The sequence below is a fragment of the Camelus dromedarius genome, chromosome 1 (assembly GCF_036321535.1).
Source record: "Camelus dromedarius isolate mCamDro1 chromosome 1, mCamDro1.pat, whole genome shotgun sequence".
NCBI lineage: Eukaryota > Metazoa > Chordata > Mammalia > Artiodactyla > Camelidae > Camelus > Camelus dromedarius.
The window spans coordinates 19,562,901-19,589,866 of record NC_087436.1 but is presented as its reverse complement, the minus strand read 5'-3'; the positions used below and the strand labels follow the sequence as shown (position 1 = coordinate 19,589,866).

At 41.9% G+C, this 26,966-nt stretch overlaps 1 protein-coding gene across 3 annotated transcripts in view; it reads right to left on the bottom strand.

Moving 5' to 3' along the window:
• Positions 1–26,966, bottom strand: part of SLC10A7 (solute carrier family 10 member 7) — a 221,951-nt gene that overhangs the window by 29,948 nt on the left and 165,037 nt on the right. For 2 of the 3 annotated variants that reach the window (XM_010982654.3, XM_031465197.2), the window contains 3 exons: positions 14,393–14,476; positions 7,664–7,829; positions 6,655–6,706 (listed from right to left, as the gene is read on the bottom strand). In XM_010982654.3, coding sequence (XP_010980956.2) covers positions 6,655–6,706; positions 7,664–7,829; positions 14,393–14,476 — 302 coding nt within the window. Of the gene's footprint in view, positions 1–6,654; positions 6,707–7,663; positions 7,830–14,392; positions 14,477–17,498; positions 17,686–26,966 lie in introns of those variants that run through there. The other variant, XM_064492030.1, reaches the window with a different exon arrangement.

Here is a 26,966-nt window from a genome sequence, read left to right as displayed (position 1 = left end):
GCTTCTGAGAGTTGGTGTGCGGAGAGAGGCCAGTGTTTGTTAAGAACTTGGCACACTGCAAGTGTTTCATACAGCTAGTTTACAGTTTTTATTGTTCACGTTGCTTGGAGAGAAGAAGACAGATTAAAGAGAAATTGGAAACTTTGAGCATCTGGGACCAAGAGGAGCATTAAAGCATTCATGGAAATAGGGAATGGACGAAGAGGCCCAGGAGTTGATGTTCAAGTGTACTGAATCTGCAGTAGTGAGGGGGCTGTGTTTTCAAGAAATCTGGTGAAGAGAAGAAAAGGGCCATGGAGCTGAACAGGACTATGACAGAGAGTACAGACAGAGCAGTGAGAAATTACGGATGAAACCATGGCCTCAGAGGGGCTGAGAAGACATGGCTGAGGGGATTAGCCCAAGAGGAGAGTGTCCTGCAGTCTGTGCAAAAAAAAAGACAAGCTGATGGGGGAGGGCAGAACTCAGCGGCAGAGCACATGCCTTGCACGCACGAGGTCCTGGGTTCAATCCCCAGTGCCTCCTCTAAGATAAATAAATAAACCTCATTAACTCCACGCCTATCCCCCCCAAAAGAAGATAAAGGTAAGTAAAAATTACAGACATTTTCCAGGTAGAGAATAAGAAAGTCGGGGTAATTTATGTCAGAGATTTGACTTCCTTTATAAAGCATGAGGCACTTCACTGACCCACAGAGGATTTGAGGTAACACTGAGGCCTGAGAACCTGAGAAACGAGAAGAACCTGAAATACACAGACTGGGGAATAGGATCCGCAGTCAGTGCACGATGAGTAAAGAAACTTCCCCGGGAAAGAAGGCCCGCCTGGGCTGGTGGGACACGGAGCGCACCCAACTGGCCTCCAGCTGGTTCGGGGCTGCTCTCCACACACTGCTTGTGGCGTCAGTAACACGACAGGACCTTTCAAGTCTTTGGCTGCCTGTGTTTGTCCCCGAGTATTGCTGCATCTGGATTTTTGCGCTTTGGTTTTCTTCCAAGAGAGTCTGGCGATACAATTCTTGGGCGAGCTTTGTTCTGTGTGATATTTGTCCTTTTCCAGATTACAACACATCTCTAACGTGTCAAAATCTCTCTGGCCGAGAAGGCTCTGACTTAACCTGGCCCTGGCTGCCAGGCTGGAGCGGCACTTCCAGTGTGGCCAAAGAGGGTGCCTGCAAGGCATGCTTACTAGTCCCCTGCTCCTGGGCAAGGGGACTGCGGCAAGTAAGCCCACGCTGGGAGGTCTGCAGCCTGCTGTGGGTTGGAACACTGCCCTATAGTTCTGCGGACACAAAGTCCTTCAGTGGGGAGGGGGAACTGGGACATAATATTGAAATATTTAAGGTTAAAAAACAATATTCCATCATATTCTTTTTCCTTACAGGTTACTATTAGCCACTGAATACGGTTCCCTGTGCTATACCGTAGGACCTTGTTGTTTATCTATTCTGTATATAGTAGTTTGTATCTGCTAATCCCAAACTCCCAATTTATCCCTCCTTCCCCCTTTCCCCCGGTAACCATAAGTTTTGTTTTCATTATAGCCACTTGTAATGAAAAGAATATGAGAAAGAAAATGTGTGTGTGTGTGTGTATATATGTACATATACATATATATGTGAATCACTATGCTGTACACTAGAAACTAATGTAACATTGTAAATCAACTATATTTCAGTAAAAAAATGGGAAAAAAGTGTAAAATTGTAAAAGAGAAAATAAAAAAATAAAGTGCTATTTTTTGTGCTTAAAAAAAAACCAAAACCAAAAACAAAACAATATTTCATCTAGGTAGGGCTGCCTTAAACTCTATCTATATGGTAACAGACCGTTGTTCCACATCACGGATCTTGGAGAAAGCTGGTTGTGCTCACTTAACCCTCCGCCCGAATGAGGAGGAGGCTGATGATGGCGGGGTGATGATGGTGAGTGAGCACAGCAGCAAACATTTACTGAGCACTCTTCTAAGCACTGTGCATCCAGTATTTCTTTCGTCACCGAGTGGTCAAATACAATAACATTTTGTCTTGTGTTTTCCCAAAAAGGGATCTTGACGCCCAGTTGCCTAAAGTAGGTTGCCCCAAATATTGAAGACACGTTTGCCATCTGAGCAAAACATTGTCAAAACCAGAAAGCCGAAACCACCACGCAACTCAGTGTCCGAGAGCAGCTCTCCTAGTAAGTGGCCCTCCCTCACCCACCCAGCGGCAGGAAATCAGGACAACACACAGAACGAAGCCGCCCGTCCATTCTATTAAGCAGTAATAACTAGAATTACTTTCAGTGATTAGCATCTCTATTGTATCTGTTCACACTCTTGAAAGGCATCCCATTACTATTTATTTTCTAACTCTACCTTATCTCTTTTTAATATTGATTTTCTTTTTATCTTGTTTTTATAATCCTTTTGATTACTCTGGCTTCCCTCGAGATGTTTATTTCCTTTTCTTCACAACTCGTCTCTTTAGTCTCTCACAAAGCTTTCAATCAGTGTTTCCCACATAATATTTATTTTGCCTTCCTTTGCAGTACCCACAAAGGAAAACGTGTCAGAAGGCTTTACGAGGAGAATTACAGAATGTGGAGCAGAGGAGGTCCTCTGAGGTGGTTCCGCCTAAGCCCACTGTTTTCACAGGGGGAAACTTCCAAGTGAAAGACTCTCCTTTGTGAACCTCTGTACCTGTTTTGTCTTTACCCGTTTTGAGAGTCCTTGTCTGTCATTAGCCGTGTGGCACTAGACAAGTTACCAAAAGCTCTGGCAGGCCGCCCCCTCTCTGAGATGTAAGGACACTTCCCACTAACAGCAATGGTCGTCCACCCCCCTTTTCTCCCTCCCTCACCCTTCAGGCCACCGTCCTTCCCTCCCAGGGCTGTGGCGAGAGGCTCAATGAGACATCTGACTGCAAATGTCCCGATAAGGACTGAAGCACCTAATACAAATATCTGAATACCTGTTTTCTTCCTTTTCCTTTCTTCACGGTTTCTTTTGTCACCCTAGGGACACTCTCGTTTCCATTACTCTAGTCATTCACCCACCAAACTGTCTCACATATATTTTTAAAATTATTGCTTTCTTTTTCTAAACTTTTTCAACATTTTTCTTTTAACGTTGAAGCTTCTGAAAGTTGCAGAAAGCTTCGGTCACTATGGGCAACAGACTCTTGGTTTGAAGAATCAACTCCCAGTTCCTAGCAACTGAGACAGACAGCGTCAAGTAGAATGTATTACAAAACTAGAAATGCTAATTCTCTCTCGTCCATAATTAGTTTTTGAAATAATATAAACTATGTTGCTATAATAAATATTTTACAGCGGCTAACATTTCTTGAGCACTTACTATACATTAGGTATTATGCTCAGGGCTTTAGGTGTGTATTATTTAATTCTCCAGATGACCTGAAGAGATAGTAGGAGGTACCTATCTCCACTTTCAAATGAGGCAAGTGACAAAAGTTACAGCATAGTGAAACAGAATTCAGTCTCGAGTCCCTCTGACTCCAGGGTTGGCATTTTTAACCCTGACATTATTCTGCAGAAAGATAAATGAGAACACAGAATAATAACTCTCAAATATATTTTAAATATGCAGAGCAGAAGAGGCTCACAGGCCAGACAATACCACGGTGACATGCCAGGTCTATAAACCTGAGAATGCTAACCACAGAAGCAGAGTGTTGCAGGGAAGTTGAATTTTCTAGGCTGGGTCTCTCCTGGTTTATGCTAAACCTCCACCATCAGAGGTCACTGGCATCCTGCACAAAAAAAGACAGGCCGATTTCCATGATGAGATTTTTGTCTCCTGATATCTGGATTGGTTTTAGCTTTATTAACCGGTAAGTAAAAGAAAAAAAAAATGCACCACAGGCCAATTTCACTAATTCTAAGAAGGAAGGAATAAAAAGGAGGAAAAGAAAAGGACGCTCAATGGGCTCTCTTGGTATCTTTGACTAATCTGTTTGTATGTGTGTATGAAATTGAAGAATCCAGTTAAATACTCTCTACAAATTCCCCAACCAAAACAAGTATGATGAATTTAAAAAGTAAACGAAATAGTTTAGTGCAGTGGAAAAAAGCATGGGTAAATGCTTCTGGAAATGTCAAATGGAAATGAATTTCAATTCTAAGCGCACTATTTGCCATCTGATTTGGGGTGAGCTCTAAACTACTAAAATCTGATTTTAGGCAAGCCCCTGAACTACTCTGAGTGTGGGTCGTCATCTGCAAAATAGCAACAAAAATGCATAGTACCGTAGTCTTTCACGGTCAGAATGACACAGTCCCTAGCACAGTGCCTGCGTGCTGCTGTTTTTCATTCCTCCAGTAAAATCCTCAGGTGCTATGAGGTCTTCCAGCATGAAAGCAGAATGTGAAAATCAGCTTGTAAATTTTGTCCAATTGAAACATCCTCCAAATTTAATGGAGTGTTAGCCATTAACCATTAGCCAGAAACACGATTAGAGCTACTCTGTATTCCGTTGTTCACCAAAGAACATACATGTCTGACAGGGGGCCAAGCAAATTCAACACACCCCAGAACTGGGGGGAGGGCTCAGTGGTAGGGTGCATGCCTAGCATGCATGAGGTCCTGGGTTCCATCCCCAGTACCACAATTAAACAAACAAACAAACAAACCTAATGACCCCCCTGAAAAAAACAAAAAAAAAAAACCCAAACCCCAAAAACCTACAACAGAACCTCACTGAAGGCAGAACAAGGCTGAATAGAAGGGCCTCAAAACCTCAAGGCCTTGTGACAGCCCAGCCGACCCCATGCTGAAATGCTCAGCTAGTTGCCATACTCCCCACCCCTACCCCTCCTTCAGTGATCCCAAGAGTGGCTATTCGGTGCTTTTCAAGGAATTCTGCAGCCACTGACAGGAGATCTGTATCCTTCCTGGATAAGATGAGGGGGTCTGATGATTACTTCCACCACAAGGACCGGCAAACAAACAGCCAGTGAAAGGCCAACGTCTTTTCAAAGGTGCCGTAACAAGCCACTTACAAAAAGGACTTTAAAATAGCTCCTGCTCTCAGATTTCCCCACTTAAGTCACAGTTTCCCTGTGACTTAATGGCTCTAGGCTTTACTCTTACTTCATAAATCACAACCACAAGCTTGGGAAAAATGCTTCAAATTACACCAATCAATAAATTTTTATTGACTGTTTACAACCAGCCACGTGCTACACCGAGTGCTCTAAGAGCCAAGCGCCTGATGTGAGGCCTGAACCGTCCACGCTCTGACACCACTGTGGGCGCCATAAACAACCCAGGCCCTTTCCCTTGGGTAGCGCATTGCCATCCCCTGGCGTTCAAGGGCCTGGCGATCTGGTCCAAGCTTACCTTTCCAGTTACCACTATTATTTTTAATCTCCCTCTACGCCTATTGTTCTATCAAGTCTTTGTGTGTGTGTGTGTGTGTGTGTGTGTGTCTCTACGTTTGCACTATTGTTTCTTCTCCCAAGAACTCCCACATGGCATCTGTGTTTGCTGAATAATTAGCTATTTTTGTGACTCATGTCAAATCCCATCTCATCCACGAGGTCTTGCCCTCCTATTCTTGTTGGAAGTGCTTTCTTCCTTGACTTGTCTGCACGTTATGTTACTGCAGCACCAGAAGAATACTTAGTTATCAGCGCACAGATCCAGTCTATAAACTCATGAGGGGTCAGAATCATTACTTGTGGGATTTGCTATGGTAACTTTCTCCTACCAAAGGCTTAAGTAGTACCTGTTGAATGTATAACACCGGTGGAAGGAGTTGCATTAGAGGTGAACCTCTAAGAACATGAAAAATGAACTAGGACATGGAGACCAGTGTCGACTTGGGGATAGCCTAAGGAAGGGACTGAAGTGAGAATGCAGGAGGTTCCTCCAGCGAACAGCAAAGATTTCACCTCAGCCTAAAGCTTAGACAGCATGAACGCCAGTAGTGGTTTACTTAGCCCCCCTAAAATAAACTTCACCCTGTAGGCACTGGGTGACCACTGAAGATCTCCGAACAAGAGAGCTGTTATCAGAACTCAGTCACTGGAAGCAATAGGAAATGTGGAAGAAAAGTTCAGCCTGGAAAGGAAGACACCAGTAAGATTTCCATGGCAACAGTCTAGGGAGAAAGAGGCCATGAGAGCCTGAATGAGGGAAGTGGCTTCAGAAGCACAAAAAATACTACTGAAGTAGGATCAGGACATTTTCAAAATAATGATGTGAAGGATTCCAGTCTGAGTAACACTGTGGATAGTAGTTCCATGAAAAATTTAGACAGAAAGAGGAAGTATTGGGGAAAAAGATGAATTCCATTTTGAATACTTTGAGCCTGAGGTCTTGTTAAGACAGTCGGGTGAAGATGGCCAGGTGGGAAGTGATAAACAAACAATGCTGAGGCTCTGGAGGAACTGTGAGAGGGAAAGTCTGGGCTTCATCAGCGGGAAGCTGAGGGCTGGAGGCAGGGGAGCAGAGGAGGCCCCCTAAGCATACAATGTGAATAACAAACCCAGGACCAAGAACAGACCCTTGGGTCCTGTCTACAACTTGAGGGTGGCAGGAGCCAGAGGGAGTGATCAGGAGAAAAACCAACAGGGCAGCCGCGCAGAAGCCAAGTCAAGAGCGTGATTTGTTGTCTAGGAAATTAACAATGAGAGATACCAAATCACTTACCTTGTTGAAAAGATGAAGGTTAAAAGCATAAAACTCAGCTGAATAGAACATACTGAGGAAGGAAAAAAGATGGAATCTCAATTAGCACCGAAAAAGCAGTCTGCAACATATTCACTGGTATGCTTAGTTTTATCTGAAACTTCTGGGAACTCAAACAGAAAAACAAGCCAAACAAACATACATTGTTCAAGTGACAGAATCATTTAAATGAGCAGGACTCAACTTCTCCTTACTGAAGATATCCCCGGATATAAACTATGGTGTTTGCTACTCAGGGCAACCCTAAAACCCTCTTTTTAAAGTGTGGTTATTTAATGTGTTCAATTTAGGACAAGCTGCTTTATGAGTAACTGAAAATAGCATAAATGTGGTAGCATATAACATATATTTTGGAATAACTCATGTCAATTTTAATAACAAAAGGTTCTTTAATATTACAATTACCAAGAGTTGTCTTTGGTATTACAGGATAAATAGAAAAAAGGTTGATTTTTGAGCCTAGCAGTTAACTTGCATTTTAGAGTCTGCTGGTTCTTAAAATGAAACTATCTTACTTTGGGTATATTTTCATAGAAAAAATTACATGAACAGTCACATTTTAACCAATACAAGCCAATTACTATACTTACAAAGTGATAGTATCGTCTAAGTCCTACTTTTAATTCACAAAAAGGGGTAAGATTCGCTCAAAGTTACAATAAAATAAGCTGGCGAAAAAGTGCTCAAATCTAACATTTGAATTTGACAGATAATGTGGCTTCTTTCATCTGACATCAACCATTGTAAATCAGACATAAAAAACAAAGGAGATTAAGTCATAAGTGCATAACTGATGTCTTTTTAAAGAGCAGATCCACATGAGAAAGGCACTGAGTCCGTACATACAATATGAAATGAAGTATTCTCTTCTGATCAAATTAACGTTGGAAATGCTTAGGCACACAGGTGCCTAAGCTTTGCTACCGAGGAGGCTGAGCAGAGAGCAAGGATATCCCGCCTTCCAACTTACTTATGAACAGGATGAGGATAAGGCTGAATTTATCCAGGTCAATATTTGGGTTGGAGAACGTGTCACAGAATGTCGTGTAGATGATCATGAGGAGCACACTGCTGCTGATAGCACCAAAAGGAGGTTTCTTCCTTTCAAGCCAGTCCTTGATGTATCTTCGGACGACCTGAAAGACAGAGACCAACAGGTTGCCTCTTTTCAGAGATGGAGGGAGTGGAACTGGGCATCGCAAAGTGATTCTGACAGCAGAAAGACATAAAGGAAAGGGAATAATTTGGATGATGGCCACAGTGGATTTCAAAGCTTCCCTGCCACACCACTCTTCTTCTGGGGAACTTAACATTTGTAGTGCAACTTCCACTGGTGGCCATAATGAGAGTATATTTTCAACCGCATTCAAATCCACCCTTAATCATGCCAAATGCTCTTTGCTAGCTGTCACTGAGACATGCCCATTAAGCCTCCCCAAAGTTTATCTCCTCTGCTGATCCTAATGGATGTGTGTAATTATCACAGTCCCCTTTGCCTCAACAGACAATTCCAAGTGCAACTTTGGGAATCTTAAAAATCTGACATCTTCAAGAATTTCAAGACTGTAGATAATCGAAAGTGATCCATGGAACATATTAATATTTAAAATGCTAGCAATGCACCAGAAGTTTTTAATTAAATTATAACTCATGCTTGAAAAGCAAAAGTGCATGTGTTGTGGGAGTTTAAATAATTCAAACTCTGACTATCTAGAGTTTTTGTGAATCCAAAGACAAATGCCATTTGCATGCTTTTAGAATTCCGGAATTAACACTTAAAAATGAATAAACCTGTCCTAACGTTCCTACAAAAGGATGAGTGAAACATTAAGTCATATAGCAGTCCTCTCTTATTTTAAAATCAAATCAGAGATTTCAATCTGGGGGCAGCCTGAACATGGGTGATAACTTGAAGTTTGGATATAAAAGTGAACCTCTCTATTTAAAATCTTTTGCTTTTGAAAGAGGCTGAGCACACCCTGTAATGAGGACTATAGTTGAGACATATTAAGTTTTGAGTCACTCATTAGCCTGCATAATTGAACATGAGATTTCACAACAGGCGGAATTACCGTGATCCATTAGCAATAATGAGGTCAGGGAACTTCTCCTGACAAGGCTGATGGGGTTCTGTCATCGTCTACTCTGTCACTAAAAAGGCTTAATTCGCAATGAGGCATGCCTTCACACGGCCTCAAGAACAAATACACAACTCTCGAGAGAACCTGTGGATGTATGGCTATTGGATCAACTTCATCTGATCTCAAGGACAGTAAGTGAAATGTGTTTTTTAAAAAAAGAAAAAAAGAAAGAAAGAAAGAAGGAAAGGAAAGGGAGTCCCAGCAGAAAGCTGACCATTTGGTACAAGGTACAGGTGCAGACCTTGAAGGCTGGGTGGGGAGGGAAGAGAAAGAGGGTTTATAGAGAGAGACAAATAGTGTCTCTCAAGTATTTTAAAAAGTAGATCTTATCATTAAAGTTACAGCTACATCAATAAAAAATCGTGTTTTCTTTAGTTTTTGTTGAAGTGATCCCAAACCAGAGCAATTTATCTAGGCTTCATTTCTATTTTTAAAGTGTAGTGACATATAGAGACCGAAGCACCGTTCTGTCACTCAGCCATGGAATGATGTATTAGAACGCAAGTTTTGGTGCTCGAGGGACCCAGATGGCCTCACATCCAGATATGTCACCACGGGGGAAGTGCTGAGTAGAAGGCTACAGAGACTTCATTTAAAAGGTCATTTTATAACCTATTGTTTCTGGTAGTGTAAAGCTGGTAATGGCCCCAATTTAATGCAACTCGACTTCTTTTGGAAAGAAAGTAAATTACATGGAGTTATTGAAATGGATACTGTCTTCCAATTTTGTTTGAATGTACAATAGTTAAAAACACAGAAGTCCCTCTCGGCAATAGGTTATAGAACGTATGATCCCAAATCCAAAAGTCAAAGCATTTTCTCCCACCACCATCGACCCCTCTGACAAAATAAACAAATAAATATGAATGAGGTGTAACTCGGAAGTCAAAGCCATTTGAAAGACCAAGACAAATCTCTAATCATTGATCAACTTTATAAGATGTAATTTGACTTAGTCAACATAATGACTTCTTCCTGCATTACAAAGTACTCAGGGTCTCACTGTACATTAGGGTTCTTTTAACATGGCATGACACACAGGTTCCAAATCCTGCACCCTCCCAGCTGGAATACCTTTCCTCTAAACACATCAATGTGTTAGTGCTGGGTACTTAATCTCGATAAAGAAAACAACTGGAAAGTTGGAAACTGGACAGACCCACGAGTGAAACAGCAGCCCTAGGGGCAAACAGGTTGTCTTTCGTTGTTCTTTGTTTTACAGTGATATTTGTCTGTGTTTTCTCAGTAAGCCATTTTATTCCTTGCCACTCTCCATAGGGCTTTTCTACCCTCTTCTAAAATTAAATTCACAAAGCAGCTGCTTTTGCCCTGTGTAGCTAGAAAAGTGTTAAAATATTTCATAAGCTACTGGGTGAAGTCGTGTTGATACGCCTCAAATATGTGCTTTGGATATAAACTGCAGGAACCCCATCTTCTCTTATATTTTTGACACAATCATTCTCTAATTGATCAGAATCAGTGCTGTTTTAAAATGTTCCAAACCTCTCTGCCTCATACAAATGTTTGATAACCTTAGAGGAAACAAGGCTTTGCTAGGAATAGATCAACACAACCTGATGGATCATTTGCTCTCGCAGCTCACAGAAACTCATGCACTCAAAGCTAAACAACAAATCCTCACTAATTTGTTTGCTTTTCCCTCTGGAAAGTGAAGGGAAAGACTCTTCCACAGGAAGGTTTTTATTTTATTGTCTCATCTTCTACATTTTGATTTTCTTTATTTTAAATTAAGCACCAGGAAAGGTTAAAGGGAAACTTAAATCTGAATCCCTGTACGTCTAATAGGCTGAGCCACATATCAGTTACTGCATGACCTCCAAGGTAAACTCTGGAAAAATAATACGTCTTCGGGGAAGAAAGCTGATATACCAAGGTAAGTGTAAGAGCCATCATTTTAGGTGTCTTCATTTTTTTTTTTCAGGGTATTTTCTTGTGGATTTTTTTTATAATTATTTTTCTGCCCTGTCTTTACATTTATAAATTGATTTTTGAGTGGGGATCATTTTTTGTGTTAAATCTAAATTTTAAAATTTATTTTTCTCCAAGTGGCTTTAGATACATGCACCCCAAAATTCATAGCAGCACTATTTACAACAGCCAAGGTGTGGAAGCAACCTAAATGTCCATTGACAGATGATTGGATAAAAAAGTTGTGGTGTATATATACAATGAGCAATGGAATACTGCTCAGCCATAAAAAAGAATGAAATAATGCCATCTGCAGCAACATAGATTGAACTAGAGATTATCATACTAAGTGAGGTAAGTCAGAGAAAGACAAATATCATATGATATCACTTATATGTGGAATCTAAAAAAATGGCACAAATGAACTTATTTACAAACAGAAAGAGACTCACAGACATAGGAAACAAACTTATGGTAACCAAAAGAGAAGTGGTAGAGGGAGGGATAAATTAGGAGTTTGGGAATAGCAGATACAAACTGCTATAAATAAAATAGATAAACAACAAGGTCCTACTGTACAGCACAGGGAACTATATTCAACAGCTTATAATAACCTATAGTGAAAAAGAATACATATAATGTATAATGTATAAGTGAATCGCTATGCTGTACACCAGAAACTGACACAACATTGTAAATCAACCATACTTCAAAAGAAAAAACAAAACAAAACAAAAAAAGAAATGGTGGCATTTAGTGACTGCTTGGATGTAGGAGCGTTAAAATGTGAGGAGAGAGAGGAGGCAATGTGGTTTCTAGGGGGAGAGCCTGAGGCTGTGACTCTTAATTCCCAAACTGGATTATAAGAGGCAGATGTAAACACACAACCTTTTTGCTTGTAGGTAGTTGCAAGTGTGAAAGTTTATTCTTTGAAAAAACAGAGTACTTTTAAAAAATTACCCAAGTTACTTTTGGACGACCTTTACTGCTTTATAACTTACTGTAACACTTTACTAGTGGGCACACAAAGATGAGCCATCTAACAATTCATTATCCTCTCTGGTTAAATATTCTTAACTACATAAATTATATAACCCTATACGTTTTAAAAAAAACATTGACTGGCTTAGACAAAGTTTTTTTTTTTTTGGTCCATACAGTTTATGTCAAACATTTATTATTTTAAATATTTATTTATGTATGTATGTAGGTATTGACATCTAGTTGATTTAAGACACTGTTAGTTTCAGGTGTTCAGCAAAGTGATTCAGTTATATGTACATATATATTCTTTTTCATATTCTTTTCCATTGTGGTTTATTATGGAATACTGAGTATATATAGTTTCTTATGCTATATACAGTAAGACCTTGTTGTGCAGACATTTATTATTAACAGAGATATTTCCAAGATTCACTAGGAGAAGAATATATGAGCCCTGAGTTATCATATGGAATTATTTTCAGAACGAAGAGAATATGTATGGGTTTAAACTAATCCACTAATCGACAGCTTAAACTGGCCAGAGCTGAGAAGGGCAGGTGGGTTCTGCCAAGCCTCTGTAAGACACAGCATTTCCCTCATTGATCATAGAATGCTCACTCATTCACTCCCTCGCTCACTCATCCCGCACGTACTGATTGGGGGCCTATGGTCTGGGTATGGAACGGTACACAAAAAAAAATGTGGTTCCCTGTCCTCATGAAGCTTACAGTCTAATGGGGGAGACAAACATTAACAGTAAACAAAAGGTAAGCATCTATTGTGACAAAGGCCAAGAAAGGACTCCCACAAGATGTCACAATAAAGAATAAGAGGGAAACATACTCCAGACAGGTGGCCCAAAGGAGGTATGAATTAAAGAGTCCAATGAACAATGAGCTGGGGGTGGGAGGGTGGATAGATAGATGTTCTAAACAGAAAAATTAAGCAGGAATTGAGAAAAAGCCAGGGGAGGTGAGAGTTTAGGAAATGTGGCAAAGAGGTTCGAGAGGTAGGTGACATAAGATTTATTCGGAATACTTGTTATGTGAGCAGCACTAATAATTCAAGAATTATTCTATTTAATTAAATGGCATTCTCTGAGTGCTTTTAAAGCCTCCCGCATTTCCGTAAATTTAGTCTCTTTTGTAAGAATAAAATTAAAATTTAAAAAAGTGCATGTGTAGTGGATGCTGTGGTGTGCCCCCCAGATCTGTCTCTTCAGGAACCAAGATGGTTATTCCCACATCTGCAGGGTGTGTTGACTGACTGAAAGACCTCAGCTGAATTCCTCCTTGGGAACTGCTGTGCAGAGGGCAGATTCACCCAAGGTCGTACATCTCCTGGGGAGGGAGGGAAGCCGGCATCCGATGACTGCTCAGTGCAAGAAAGAGTCAAAAAGCCAGGCACCTGTGTTTTAGGCAGGACAACTCTGAGGGTCGGTCTAGCTGGAGGCCTTGCCGGGAATGCACCAGAATTCAACTCCTTCCTCATCCCTGCCCTACTTTCCTCACTCTCCCAGAGCTGTTGATTCCATGGGTTCTCCCCCGATAAACTTCCTTCATGGAAACCTCTGTCTCAGACTTGATTTACCAGAGAATCTAAGACAGCATGTAAATATTACATGTCTATACAGACACCTTTTTTTATAGTTAATACTTCAAAGAGTTGCTTCCTGTTTCGTATCTACAGGGAATTTGAAGACGATGACAGATGTTATAGGCACTTACCTGCATCAGGCTCTAGGATGCCAAAAACTTTGTATGCATCATATTTCATTTGCTCCTCACAACCTTTTATGATAGGTCCTGTTATTATACAATTAGATGAATTATGAACCTGGAGCCAGTGAGATTAAATGACTCGCCCAAGGTCACAGAGCAAATAAAAGGTAGAAATAAGAACTAGAGTCTGATTGGTCTTAATCCAGTAACTGTGCTCTTAGCCATGCTAATACACTGCCTTCCTAAGACTGACTCCTTTCTGCAGAGCATTAAATCCTGTGATCTGTTACTGTGGCTCCCTGTGATTAAAACAACGGACAACAACCTTATTTTCAAATTCGTATGCTTATAATTGAGTTACATGCTCATTATTAACCTGTTAAAAGAAGTTTAGAATTTATTCTATTAGATTAATTCAATAAGAATGATAGAGGCAACGAAATTTTCTAAGAGCTAATTTTAAGAGCTAATAGAATTAAGTGTTTATTTTGTCAATTACAAGATCACAAATATGAGCACTGCTCTCAGAGGAGTCTAAGAAGAAGCCAGCCAAAAACAGGTGCTTGTTCCCCAAAATGACCGTAAATGCTGAGACCTTATCAGAAGTCACTGAATAAGGTAATGACTTGATAGACGGTTTCAAGCTAGCTACAGACCTACAAAGAAGGGATCATCAATTAAAATAAAATCTAACAAATAGATTCTGTGTAAGTGTCCCTATTAATAGCCATCTGCAAAGCAGAGTGATATTTATTTAAAAAAATAAAAAGATGAGAATATTGTGATTGAGAATATTGTGATCACAGTCTCAGATTTTCACCGGTTTCTTCCTCTGACTGGCTTTTCCCTCAATTGTCCTGCCCTCACATAAGAATTCACAATTTGATATATAAAGAAAAGAGGAGAGAGAGTTGGAGAACTTACCTGTCCAATAATGAGAGGAACCACAACAGTCATAAAAAGCTGAGAAAAAATGGACGTAAAAGGCACAGAAGAGGATGAGCCAAGCTGTAAAACAAGAAGGAGTTAGAATTACTGTAAATCAGGTATCAGTAATGCTGTTCACTACATACTGGGATAAAGGAATTCTCTCATAGGCACCAAAAAGTTGGTAGCTATATACAAAGGTCAAGTGAACTTACTTTTAATTTTCTAAATTTAACACAAAACAGACTGAGCAGTTTAATGTATAATTTTTATTAGGAGACTAAGGCTAAAGAAAAATAACTAGTGTTTTACAATTAACTTAAATCATCTATTATTAAACACATTTCAGAATTGTAAGGTCATTCTGTGTTTATACTGTCTCTACTCGTGTGGCATGATTTTCCATCTATAATCAATTTCCGAGATTTCAATTCACCTGCGTGCGGATACCTAAAACAAACATGTCTCATTGTTTTCTTATCAAGATATTTTTATTTATATAAGTGAAATAGTTTCTAATTTTCCTACTCCTCCAAAACAAAGGCAATGAGTCTCATATCCTTTAAAATTTATTCTTACACAAAATCTAGGAAATGGGAAATCCTGAAACATAGCTTATTTTTCAACTTAACATTTCAATAGACCTCTCCTAAATGTGCATGTCTTAACGCTGTTCGTAATTCCTACTTTCACTCTGTCCTCGTTTCTTGGTTCTTTCTTTGCTAATGACTGCAGTCTCAACTTCATAAAGATTCTGTTGCCAGCAGCACAAGGTAGTGTTCGCCCGTGAACACTGTCACACACACTCACATTAACTTAAACTGCCACGAATTGCTATCTTCCTATTAACTTCCCAGTGTTTTTACAAAACCTCCTTTCTGAACAAACAACAGCCAGTTCCAAAGATGTTTATCTCTTCCGTGAGTCCCTTTTGCAACCAGGTTCTCCCAAACTATCAGCGAAGGTCTTCCTGGCCCTTGGAACTTACTCTCGCCCTCCCCTTGCAGGCTAAACCTCCATTTTCATTTAGTTTCCAGTTTCATTAAACTTGGAAATATCTTCTGGAAAGTAATTTTTGTGAAAGACATTGAGATAGTTATGATGGAAGGAAGAGAATGTTAAATAAAATATACCAAATATTTAGATAAATGAGGTTCATAGCCCAGAATGAAATGCTGTGGGGTCAGTGTTTTCACTGATTTCTGCATAAACTAGCTTAGCAAAATCTTTTCTACACCCTGGTGTATTTTATAAAACTCTGTCCCTCATCCTTGGCCCCAATCTATATGCAATCAAAATGCCAAGAATGTGCCCGCATTCACTTAATACTGCCTTCAACACTGACCACTGGCTCTCAGTTTAACCCATAAAAAGGGTAGACTCTAGTCTTTTCCTCCATAACCAATATAAGCTAAAGAAATAAAGACAAGCAGAAAGAGTGAAACTGGCAAAGAACACATAGGATTTGTGGTGTGTTACATGTTACATGGCTTTTGGCTGTTCCTTTTCAGGCAAAGTCAAACTATTAAAAGCTAATAATCATACGCTATTTTAGAGCAACTATGTCTTTGGTAAACACCTAGAGCAAGGTATTTAACAAATATATTTTCTCCACAAATATTAACCCTAAGGATGCTTCTGGGGCAAGGATTGAAATAAGGAAAAATATTGTTTGCAAAGAAATTGAGGCACTGGATAAATAGAAAAATAAACTTTAAAGAACAAAGTTTTCAAGTTCAAAACCATTCAGCTCAATGCTCTGTCCCTAAGGCTCACAATGTCTAGAGACGGGCAGTAGGGCTCAGGGTGGTAACCTTCAAGTAAAAAGTCTCAGTTCTCGCCTGGAATCTCATGGGTGATCTCACCTATCTCTGTTCCTCCTTCTACCTCAACTTTATCAAGTTATTTAATGTGATTTTCAAATGTTGTCATGAATAACCATACGGAGCTATATCCCCTCTGTCAGCCCAGTGCTTATCCCAGGAACTGGCACAGAGAATATGTTTGCAGATGCGTAAAGCTGTGCAGAATGAACAAATGAAGTGATTTGTAAACATGGGGTGCTAAAAACGTGACAAACTCTTACCCAAAAGCATATCTTTGTTTTTTCTAAAGGTAAAACAAAACAAAACCCACAAAACTTAAGTATATCTAAAGATCTCTTATTATCATGTAGCATTACAAAATCAGTTGGTATTATTTTTTTCACTGTTTATCACTAGTAACACAACTCATCTAAGGTGCACTTAGAAACAAAGAGCATCCATCCATTGATGCCAAGAACAATGTGGGCGGGTGGGGGGAGCTCCCCCGTGTGTAATCAGCAGCGGGAACGTGGTAATGCATGTTCCCTCCCTTCGTTCTCCTCAATACCCATCTTAGCTCCTTAATGCTGCTCTTGAGGGGAAGACCTAAAACTGATAGAATTCTAACCCTAGAAGAAACTTGTCCATTTGCTCTTTTTAAAGACTGAAAACTAAGGTCCAGAGAGAAGTGGCTTGTAATGAACACTTCTAATACCTGCGTTATTATGTGAAATTGGCTGTGCTTCTCAAACACACGCAAGCAAATCTGCTCTGTGGTAACAGTTCTCCTACCACTGGGGGGCTTGTTTGTTTAACCATAAAGTTTACTGCAGAGCAGTAAACTCAGCAGTAAACTCAGACCAAACGGAGAGAAAAGTTAAAACGATTTCATGTATTAAGTACACTTTGGGGGTTCTTTTTAACCCCAATTCAATCTAAAGGAGAAGTAAAAGAAAATCCATTTAAACTTTGGTTTTAAGAATATTAAGTGTTTTACTTTCTAGATCCATGACATAATAGATCACTTGTATGTTCAGTGTTTGTAAGTTCCTAGAAGACAGCGGAAAGGGCTATGGGGGGAGGGGGAGGGGAGGACATTGTCCACGATCTCCAAGATCCCTTTGTCCTCTAAACACCCATGACCTCTGACCTACTTGATTAGGAACACAGGACAGAACAGCCCTCCTCTGAGGCTTTGTCAGATCCGAGGCCAGAGCAAGCTAGCCAGAGCTGTAATTAATTGGGTACATGAAGCCAGACTAGGTACACCGGGGATGCTGGGGGGGGGGGGGAGGATGCTGGGGAAGGGGGAAGTCCCGAAGGGTGGCTCCCTTAGAAGTGGCGCTGAAAGGAAGGAAACCTCACCACTGGGCTCTAACTTGGCATACGTCCTTCCTTTTGAATCGGCCACCAGACCTGTCGCTGTGGTCAGTGTGAAGATGCAGAGGTCCCCTTGGGGAAGTTCCTGACGCTCTGAAGTATGCCCTGGCATCCAGAAGAAAGAAGAGTGAGCATCTGCGTGTGAGAGCATGACTGGGAAATTAGACCCAATCATTTTGTATGCAGAGTTGATTTTAACTAAAACAGAAGGAAATACGCTGCCTGGGCTATTTGGTTCTTCACATTTTAATGAGGAACCTGACGTGGTTTCTATTTCAGAGAGCAGTATCTTTATAAGAAGCATCAATAATTGGCACGTTTGGATAAAGTTGCAGGTTCAAGATAAACCTGTGTCAAGCAAGTGCTCTGGGCTTCCCTGCGCTACCTGGCAGATATAAAGGTCATATCTGCTGCCAACCCGTGCTTTAACATACCGAATGTGAGAAAACCAATCCAGGCATTGGCTAATTCTTTCAGGAATAAAGTGCTTTAGAGCAGAGAACTCACAATTACGTTGATTTGTTTTAATATGCTGAGAAGAAATGTTTTCCGTGAAAATGAAATATGTAGGAATTTAAGACCTTTGTTCAATCACTCAGTTAGTTACTGGTGCCCCCTGTGAGCCAGGGTCATGTTCTAGGCTCTGGGGATCCAACAGTGAACAAAATACCAAACCGCTCCTCTCCAGGAGCTGCTTTTTAAAGTCTGAGGTCTGTATACAGGTCCACCCATCACCAAGTGCACACGTGCTCCTTTGTATGGAATGTCTTCCCCCCACTTATAACTGGGAAAATTCCAGTCTTTATCTAAGAATTAGTTCAAGCATCACTTCTTAAGAAATTATTTCCAAACCTTCCTCTCAAAATGCACACTTGGCCACCCCCTCTTTTGTGGCTCTGTGTTTCCACTGTTCTACTCAGAATCCTTGGTTTTTCTTATTTACACATCTGTCTCTCCCAATAGACTATGTTTCTGAAGGTCAGGGACACGGGCATCTTTATGTTTATATTCCAGGTGTCCAGAGCGCAACTATGTTTTACATGTAGGGCAGTGGTTCTCAAACATTATCACACCAGAAGCATCTGGAGGGCTTGTTAAAACACCTATTCCAAGGCCCCACCATCAGAGTTTCCGATTTGGAATACCTGGGGGGAGGGATGAGGGGAGGATGGTGAGAACTTGCATTTCTAACAACCCCCAAGTGACGCTGCTGCTGAGCTGGGGTTCACACTTGAGAACCACTAAGTTAGTACATAGCAGATGCTCAAAAATGTGTCCAACCGATGAACGATTGCAACACGCAGGTAGAAAGAGGGGCTTGACAATGTTTTCCTTTCCAAGCTTCCAACTTCAGGTAAGTTACAAAGCCCGGCTTCATGCACAGCCTCAAGAAAGAACCAGCAGCCTGGCCCCCCACCCAACGGCCTCCTGTAATTACAAGTATGGTAACATTCATTGTGCGCTGTTCTAAACGCATCACGTGTTGAATAATTTAGCACAGTGACTCCTTGAGGTAGGTCTCATGAGTACCCCCATTTTCATCTGAGGAAACGGTGGCACAGGACAGTTAAACAACTTGGATGCGGGCTCTGTACCTAGAAAGTGACAGAAGCCAGGATCTCAACCCAGAAGGATCACTCCACAGCCCTCACACCTAATCCTCACGTTCGACTGCACGTTAATTACAGAAGATACAGAGCAGTGAAACGGGGAAGGTGGCCAGAGTGGGGGCCAAAGCTGGGCTCCCCTTATCTTGTCCACGTGAGAGAAAGAGAGGGAGTGTCTGTGTGTGTGTGTGTGGGTGGGTGGGTGGAAGGTGCTGCATGGAGCTGGGGAGCCAGAGAGCAGACAGAAACAAAAAGAGAGGAAAAGGGGGAACTTGATAAGCAGTGGATGATGGTGTAGCCTTTTTCAACTAGGTTTCCGGATTTGAACCACAGGACACGGAAAATGACTTGAATGGCTATTTTCTCAACTCTCTCAAGGATGGTATATAACTGGGATCAGGGTAGACGCATCAGAAAGAAGTTAATCCAATACATACAAGGGCTGCTTTGAGGCATCAGGACTTAATTCTCGAACCTGGCAGAGACAGGCTGAGTCGAAGCAAGACTGGCTGCTATCAATCCATTCAACTTAGACACAATTTGATTTGGAAGGAATCAGGGGGTCCAGTCAGTGAAATATTATGGGGTTAAACTAACCTGACTCAGAAAAACAAGTAAATTCTTGATGAAGAGACACTAGCTAAAATCATAAAAGTCCTAGTTATCAACCCAGTTAGAAAACAGATGGTGTGTTGTAAATCAGTCCTGTAAGTGAGCTGACCTGTAAACTGTCATTAACGCACCGCGTCCTCACTTGCTCCGCTGTGTAATCAGCCTTTTATCTCCTACCAGGGAAATCCATTAGCCACAGGCATCACTACTATTTGCGCCTCTTCTCGGCGATTAAAAACATTGTTGTATTAAATAATTCACCCTTGATGATCGGTCTTTGCTTTCATTAGCACCACATTCAGGGAAAAATAAGAATAGCTGTTTACAGTTTATGCTGTAGAATCAGGGATGTGAAATCTCTTTTGCGAGGAAGTCAGGAAGAAGACACTTCTGACACAGAGCAGGATGTGTTTGCTTCCTGCCCAGTTCCCGTCTCCCCGCGTTGCCCACAGAGCCCAACCCCAAGGAAGGGACGGAAGAAAAGGACCTGTAAACTATTGGATCTAACTTTCTCCTCCCCACACACAGACACACTCATAAACGCCTGTCCCTTTCCCGTCACAAAGACAAGGCGTGCCCACAGAGGAAGGCAGAGTGACTCTTCTAGATTTCCATCTTTCCCCCGAAATGACAGTTCAGTCCTTCTTTCATTTCTGCTGCCCCTGATCACAGGGATGCAAGCGAACTAAACCGATTACTTACACAAAATCAATGACTTAAACAGATACCAGCTGATGGGCTCAATAGAAAAACGACTGTCATTTTTATCAAAATTAAGAACATGGTTGTTAAAAAGCCATATTGATTCAGCTGCATGTGTCAACCTAAGCTGGCAAGTATACACTTCCTGGAGGAAATGATCCTTTTTCTCTCCAGAAGCATGGTATTTTTCCTTCCCTGAGAAATAAAGGACAAAATAGGCTTTAAGTGACTTTTTAAAGATAAAGTATATAACATGTTTCTTTTTGTTATATGCTCATTTAAAATGTAAGATGAAAAGATTACCTTCCAGGAACTGATGGAAACTACGTCCAATCATAAGTTCTGGTTACTCAAACCACACAGAAATTTCAGTGAAATGTGCCAAAGAAACTGTCCAACAGCTTATCATCACCCAAAGGGGAAAGCCCTGGGGAGACGGGCTTCCAGGACAGGGCGGGCTGGAGGCAGAGGTCCTCAGATGCAGCTAGAAACAAATTTTGCCCCTAACTCCCTGGCCACAGGATTTTGTCTTGTCAATCCTGAGCTGGGTTCAGGAACCACAGAGCATGCTGTTGCTAAAGATCCCTTAAGCAGACAAAGCTTTAAGTTCCTCCGGAGGAGGGATTGGCAAACAAGGGTGGCGTAAGGAAGCCGTGTCCTTCTCACTCCGGCTAGTTCATCACTGGCCGGGGGGGCAGCAGCTGGAGTTGGAGGGGGAACCGAGGGGCAGGGAAAAGCCTGGCTAAGTCAGTGCTACGCCGGAGCTCGCCCTGTACCACCACCTCCCTTCAGATAAGTGTGCATAGTCCCATATCAGCAGTGGAGCTGGCCTCTCTGCGTCAGTGGTCCTTGAAGTGGGAGGCAGTTTATAAATGTCTTCTAGAGCATTTGAAAATGGCTTACCAGGTGCTCCTCTTCTCCCATTATGGTTCAACTGGGTCTGGGGGAGCCCTGGTACCAGCCCTTAGAAAAGACTCCGTGGATTATCTTGCGTCACAATATTCTCCCTGCTTGGAACCATCTCTGTGTGATTCACACACTCAGTCAGAAGATGAGCCGCTCTCACACTCGAGAGGAGGAGATCCGTCTACACTTGCTGGGTACAACGTGGAGAACCCAGTTCAGTATGGAGCTACTCAGGTGACCACATGGACAGTTTCTCTTCAAGTGCTTTATGTTTTATTATCATTGTATACGTCACACACGTGTGTGACCATCAGTTATGCAACAATTATTGGGAACATACTACAAAAAAATCACCAGAGTATTGTACAGGACACGAATGGCTATATTCATTGTTTTTGTTTTACTGATGGGGTCTGAGTTGAAGCATTTTCCATCACAGGTTAGTCAGTTACTAGAGAAGCTAGTGATGACCGCAGCCTTGACAGCTGCCACTGATGATGGCTCTCCGTGACCCTGACCCTCACTCTTCTATGAGTTCCTAGGAAATTCACCCTGAATCACATAGTTTAGTAGTTAATTTTTCCTCTAAATTTTTACATAGTCTTTATTCTTGTTTATCCAAATTAGCTTAAGTTTCTTCCAAGGCAATAATTATACCTTATTCTGTTTTGTCTTTCCTATGTCACCTAGAATATCCATGTCCAGGAAGTAGTACCTGAGTGCTGATAACATGTCCTGAAATCACCTGTCTCCTAGGAGGCATCTCTGGAAGCACAGCCTGGAAAGAACACACCTGGGGAGGCAGCCCCTGCCTGAACGTGTCTTGTGCCCTGGACTGGCCATGCAGGCTCAAGACTTACAAAGCCTCTTTGAACCTAAGTTTTCTCATGCGAGGGAGAGTACCTACCCCTGAAGGCACTCATGTTACTCACATGGGGTTATGTATAAAGAAAGCACTCGTTATAGCTACGCAATAAAATTATTCTACCTTCCCCCCCCCACTCCCCTTCTGGAAAAACAGAGTTTCTTATACAGGGCTGTGAGAGTTCAAGTCTATTGGATTTAAGAATGGCTGAAGTGTCGAGAGGGAATAGCTCAAGTGGTAGAGCACATGCCTAGCATGCACAAGGTCCTGGGTTCAATCCCCAGTGCCTCCTCTAAAAATAAATAAATAAATAAATAAAACCTAATCACCTCCTCCACCCCCAAAAAAAGGCTGAAGTGGAAAGTAACAGAAGAGACAGATCAATGGAACATACAGTGAGCCTAGAAACAGGGCCTGGCGAGCATGCACAGGAGGGTCTGTACACGTTTGTGTGTGTGCGTGAGCATGTATGTGCGTCCAATGGTCACCATGGCTTTTAAATACCTGCTTGATGAGGGCCAGGTTTCTAAGAAATCAAGTCATACAAAGTCAATTGATATTAACAGCAGAACTGGGGGTGCTCCCACTTATTAAGAGGGGCTTATACGTTACTGAAGGGGTAAGCATGTCGGTGGATGTTTATTAAACATCCTAAGGTATCATCCCCACATGTGAGGATGGTCTGATCTGTGACTCTGAGGACATGACTTTCTAGTGGTCCAAGTTTCCACCCTGTGTGTTTCCAGAGGTCTTGAGGTTCAATTGACTTTTGTGGCTGGGATGGAAGTGAGGGCTTGATCTGTCCTTCTAATGGCACAAGGTCCAAGTGCTATTGACCTTCCTCTGCCAAACATGAACTTACTTAACTAAACTGGTGTCTACAGAATTACAGAGCTTGAGGCCATGACAACACCATCCGATGTCTGGTTTCCTTAGATCGTAGTTGCATAGAATTAGACTGACCTATTCTATTATCCCTGACCTTCTTGTCTTAACTTCAGAGGGAGTAAGAGAGAAACGGAGACGGTGCTTCCTGTCATTCCTCGGAGTAGCCAAGATGTGCCTGGGAAGAAGGTGTGAGGGAGCTGCTAAGCAGACTCGAGGGGACAGGAGTCCACAGAAGGAGGGGCTTCACACCGCCCGATGGATGGTCCAGCACTGTTCACCGGGACTTAAAACCCCTCGCAGCCTAAGTGCTTAACTCAGCACCATGGCCTCTTCATCTTAAATACTGCCCTGCACTAGGTTTCAAGTTTTTAAATCTCTCTCCTTCAGTCATCTCTATTATTTGCTGCTGAGTAAAAACTATAATAATGGCTGGTAAACATAGTGCCCATGATAAACCACATCAAAGGAAAGGAAATATTTGCAAATTTGAAGTGATGTTAAACATAGCCGAGAATCAGAACCATGCCTGTAAAAAAACCTGAAATAAGGAGATCCCTTGAGACATATGAGAAGTTTCCAACTACCTTCTCTTTCTCCTCAAATTAAGTTTTCTTTCTAAAACAATTTATTGTTAAAAAAAGCCACTTTTTCTATTAAATAAAATGTTTTGTATTTTAGTAATCTCCTTTGAAGTATTATGATACTGTTGATACAATCTCTACCTTGGATTTTAATGATCTGTGAATATATTCTATTTTCTCTATTAAATCATAAATTCTTTGAGGGAAGAACCAAAGTCAGATTGATCTTCATAATAGTCAGAGTGCACAGGAGGCATTCAAACATCTAATAGAAGAATGGATGTTTTGTTTAATATTATTGAAAAAAATGTAAATTATTTTTTATAGCAAGTACAAATTAAGATTTTATGAATCAGGTTGAGATCCTAACCTTCAAACCACTAATTTGTCACTTGAATCATTCTAATCATTCCTTACCCATCTTTCTATTCTCCATCTAACAAATATTTATTGAATACCTGGCATCGGAGATAAGTTAATGAATAAGATATGCATGGTTCCTGGCCTGGCAGAACAAAGTCCAGTGGGTGCTAAGTGCTGGGACACTGTTTCATAAGGAAAATTCATATGGAATTCCAAGTAATGAACTTGTAAGTGCAGTTTTTAGCTAGACAGGGCCTTGATTTATTCTTACAGATTGGAACTTCATAGATGGATATGCATCAACTGACAAAACAGACAGAAATTTCAGCCCCTGCCAATATCAGAGGGATGTTAGCAAGAAGACTGATACAGGTGGAAGCACTTTAAGTCTTGGGCGTGACTGGTGACCTTTTAGGAAGTTTCTCTGCGCTCACTGTCAGCCATGGGTAAACACTGGGTTCATGAACACACAAGATTATAAGATTATAGAGGCTATATGATTACAGAATCAGAAAGTTGTAAGACTCAGCCCCTCATTAAGGCCCGGACTCATTGGGCTGCTGCTGCATTTCAGGGAAGTGCTTTTCCAGAAACTTAATGTTCTTGGGACTATTTCCTATTTTCTTTTATAAAGGGTCAAATTTAAATAACTAGGACTCGATGGTTCTTTTTTACAGCTCACAACAGGCTTTCCCATAAATGAACTCTCTCCATCTTATCATAATTCTCACTTTACAGAGGTAAAGACTGAGGCTGAGAAGGGTTAAGGAAAATCCACCGTTCACAGCAGATACTGGCTGCAGACTGAGCCAACACGGGGCGCCTGCTCCCCGTACCCTGCTGCCTCTCTACAACAGCCATGAGGGAGGGGAAGTCAGTCCCTCCAAAATGGCTTTACAGTAAGGACTGTGCTGCTGCAGGTAGAGCATAAAACAAGGAAACACTAGCCTTAGAAGTAGCCCTCACCCAGCTCTGAACAGAGGCGCCCATCTACCCGTCCAACTGTGATGCTGTGATACAGTATTTGGTCTTCGTCCCCAGTTCCTAGTACAGCTTCTAAAACCCTTGTAACTTCCCGAGTGATGGGGTGATAAGAGCGTCTTTTGTTATATTTGAGTCTGTCCCTGGTGCCTGGCTCAGAGGGTTTAGAGAGCTCCTGGGTTGGTGGCTGCACCCACGTGCAGGGAGGGCGGCGCACCCAACTCCGCGGGACAGGAGCTCCTGCACTTGCGACCCTCTGGACCTCGCCCTACGTACCTCTTCACCTGGCTGTTTATTTGTATCCTTTATAATCAATCAGTAATAGTCAACAGCGTGCTTCGCTGGGTTCTGTGAGCAGCGACAGCAAATTATTAACATTGAGGAGTCGGTTGCGGGAATCCCTGATTTGTAGCTAAGTCAGACTGACGTGAGAACCCGCTGCTTCCTGCTGGCACCTGAAGTGAGGGGCAGCCTTGTGGGACTGAGCCCTTCATCTGTAGGGGCTTCGGTAACTCTGGGCAGTTAGTGTCAAGAGGAGTTCAACTGCAGAATACCCAGCTGGCGCCTGCAGAGCGCTGGAGGATCGCTTGGTGTGGAAGGCCCACACATCTGGTGTGAGCACAGAGAGTTTTCCTTTCCCAAGCTTCCATTCAAAAGCACTTTTGAGTGACTTCCAGGGCCAGGCATTATTTTGAGCAGAGGGGTTACAGCACTGACCCAAACAGAAAGTCTCTGCTACCTTGTGATGCTTTGTTCTAGTTAGCGAAGATAGACAATAAATAAATTAACCAATGATTAAGATGTCACGAGATCACAAATGCTAAGAGGAACAGTTAAGCATTGTAGGTGGGGAGAGAGTGATGGAATGTATTATTTCATATGAGGTAGTGAGGAAAGGCATCTCTCCTAAAATGACATTTGACCAGAGACTTGGTGAAACTGAAGGAGGGAGCCACGTGGATATCTGGGGATGGAGGGCAACCTAGGCTGAGCCAACGCCAAGTGTAAAGGCTCTGAGGACGGTCCTTGGTGCCGCGGGACCATCCCACTGCATCTGGCCACTCCATTCACTCTCCCACACAACTCTTCCACGTCTTCTCCTCTCTTAGCAAATCTCCAACACCTCCTTGCCTTTCCTTGTCCTCCACCCCTGACCTTACTTGCCACTTCACTGCGAAAATATGATCAGAGGAGAACTTAACAACTCCTAGAGTTGCTCAGGTTTTTGTCCTACTCAGTAAATAAAGCCTGGTCACCCAAGTGTTGAAGCAATGCCCATTGTTTGTAAAATGCACAACAACCTAAACAGACAAAAAGCGTTATACACTGTGCATGTGATTTAAGGTCATGCAACGTAGAATTATCTGTTGATGTTGTGTGCTGATACCACTGAACCCACTGGGACAGCCCAGTTAGCTCAAAGGGAAGCATCTAACTTTTAAGTTGAGGTCTTGGGGTCTCTTTCACTATTTCTGTAGCTCGACTATTTAAAAATGTGGAACCAACTAAAGCTCACACGTCTATGGGTCTAAGATCGGGGGCAAATTTGCAATAATGTGATGCTATAATCTTAACCAGTGGGAAAATGTTACGGCACGGAGATGGGAAGGAGCGGGAGGAGGGTACTCATCTAGTTCTTTAGTCCCAAGCTGAAACAGTGTCCCAGAGATTCCAGACCGTGAGATACTCCAAAGTGCTACCTAGGTCTCAGCCCCCTAGTTGTGGCTGTGACTTCTCCCCTGACCATCTTCCAAGAGTCACAGGAGTAAGAGATGTCACTCTTCTGCAATGCGGAAAACCTAGGCTACAGAGCCATTTACTGGACACTGACTGTATGCTGAGCTCTACACTCGTTCTCTGACTCACTTCCGGGGGGGCCCA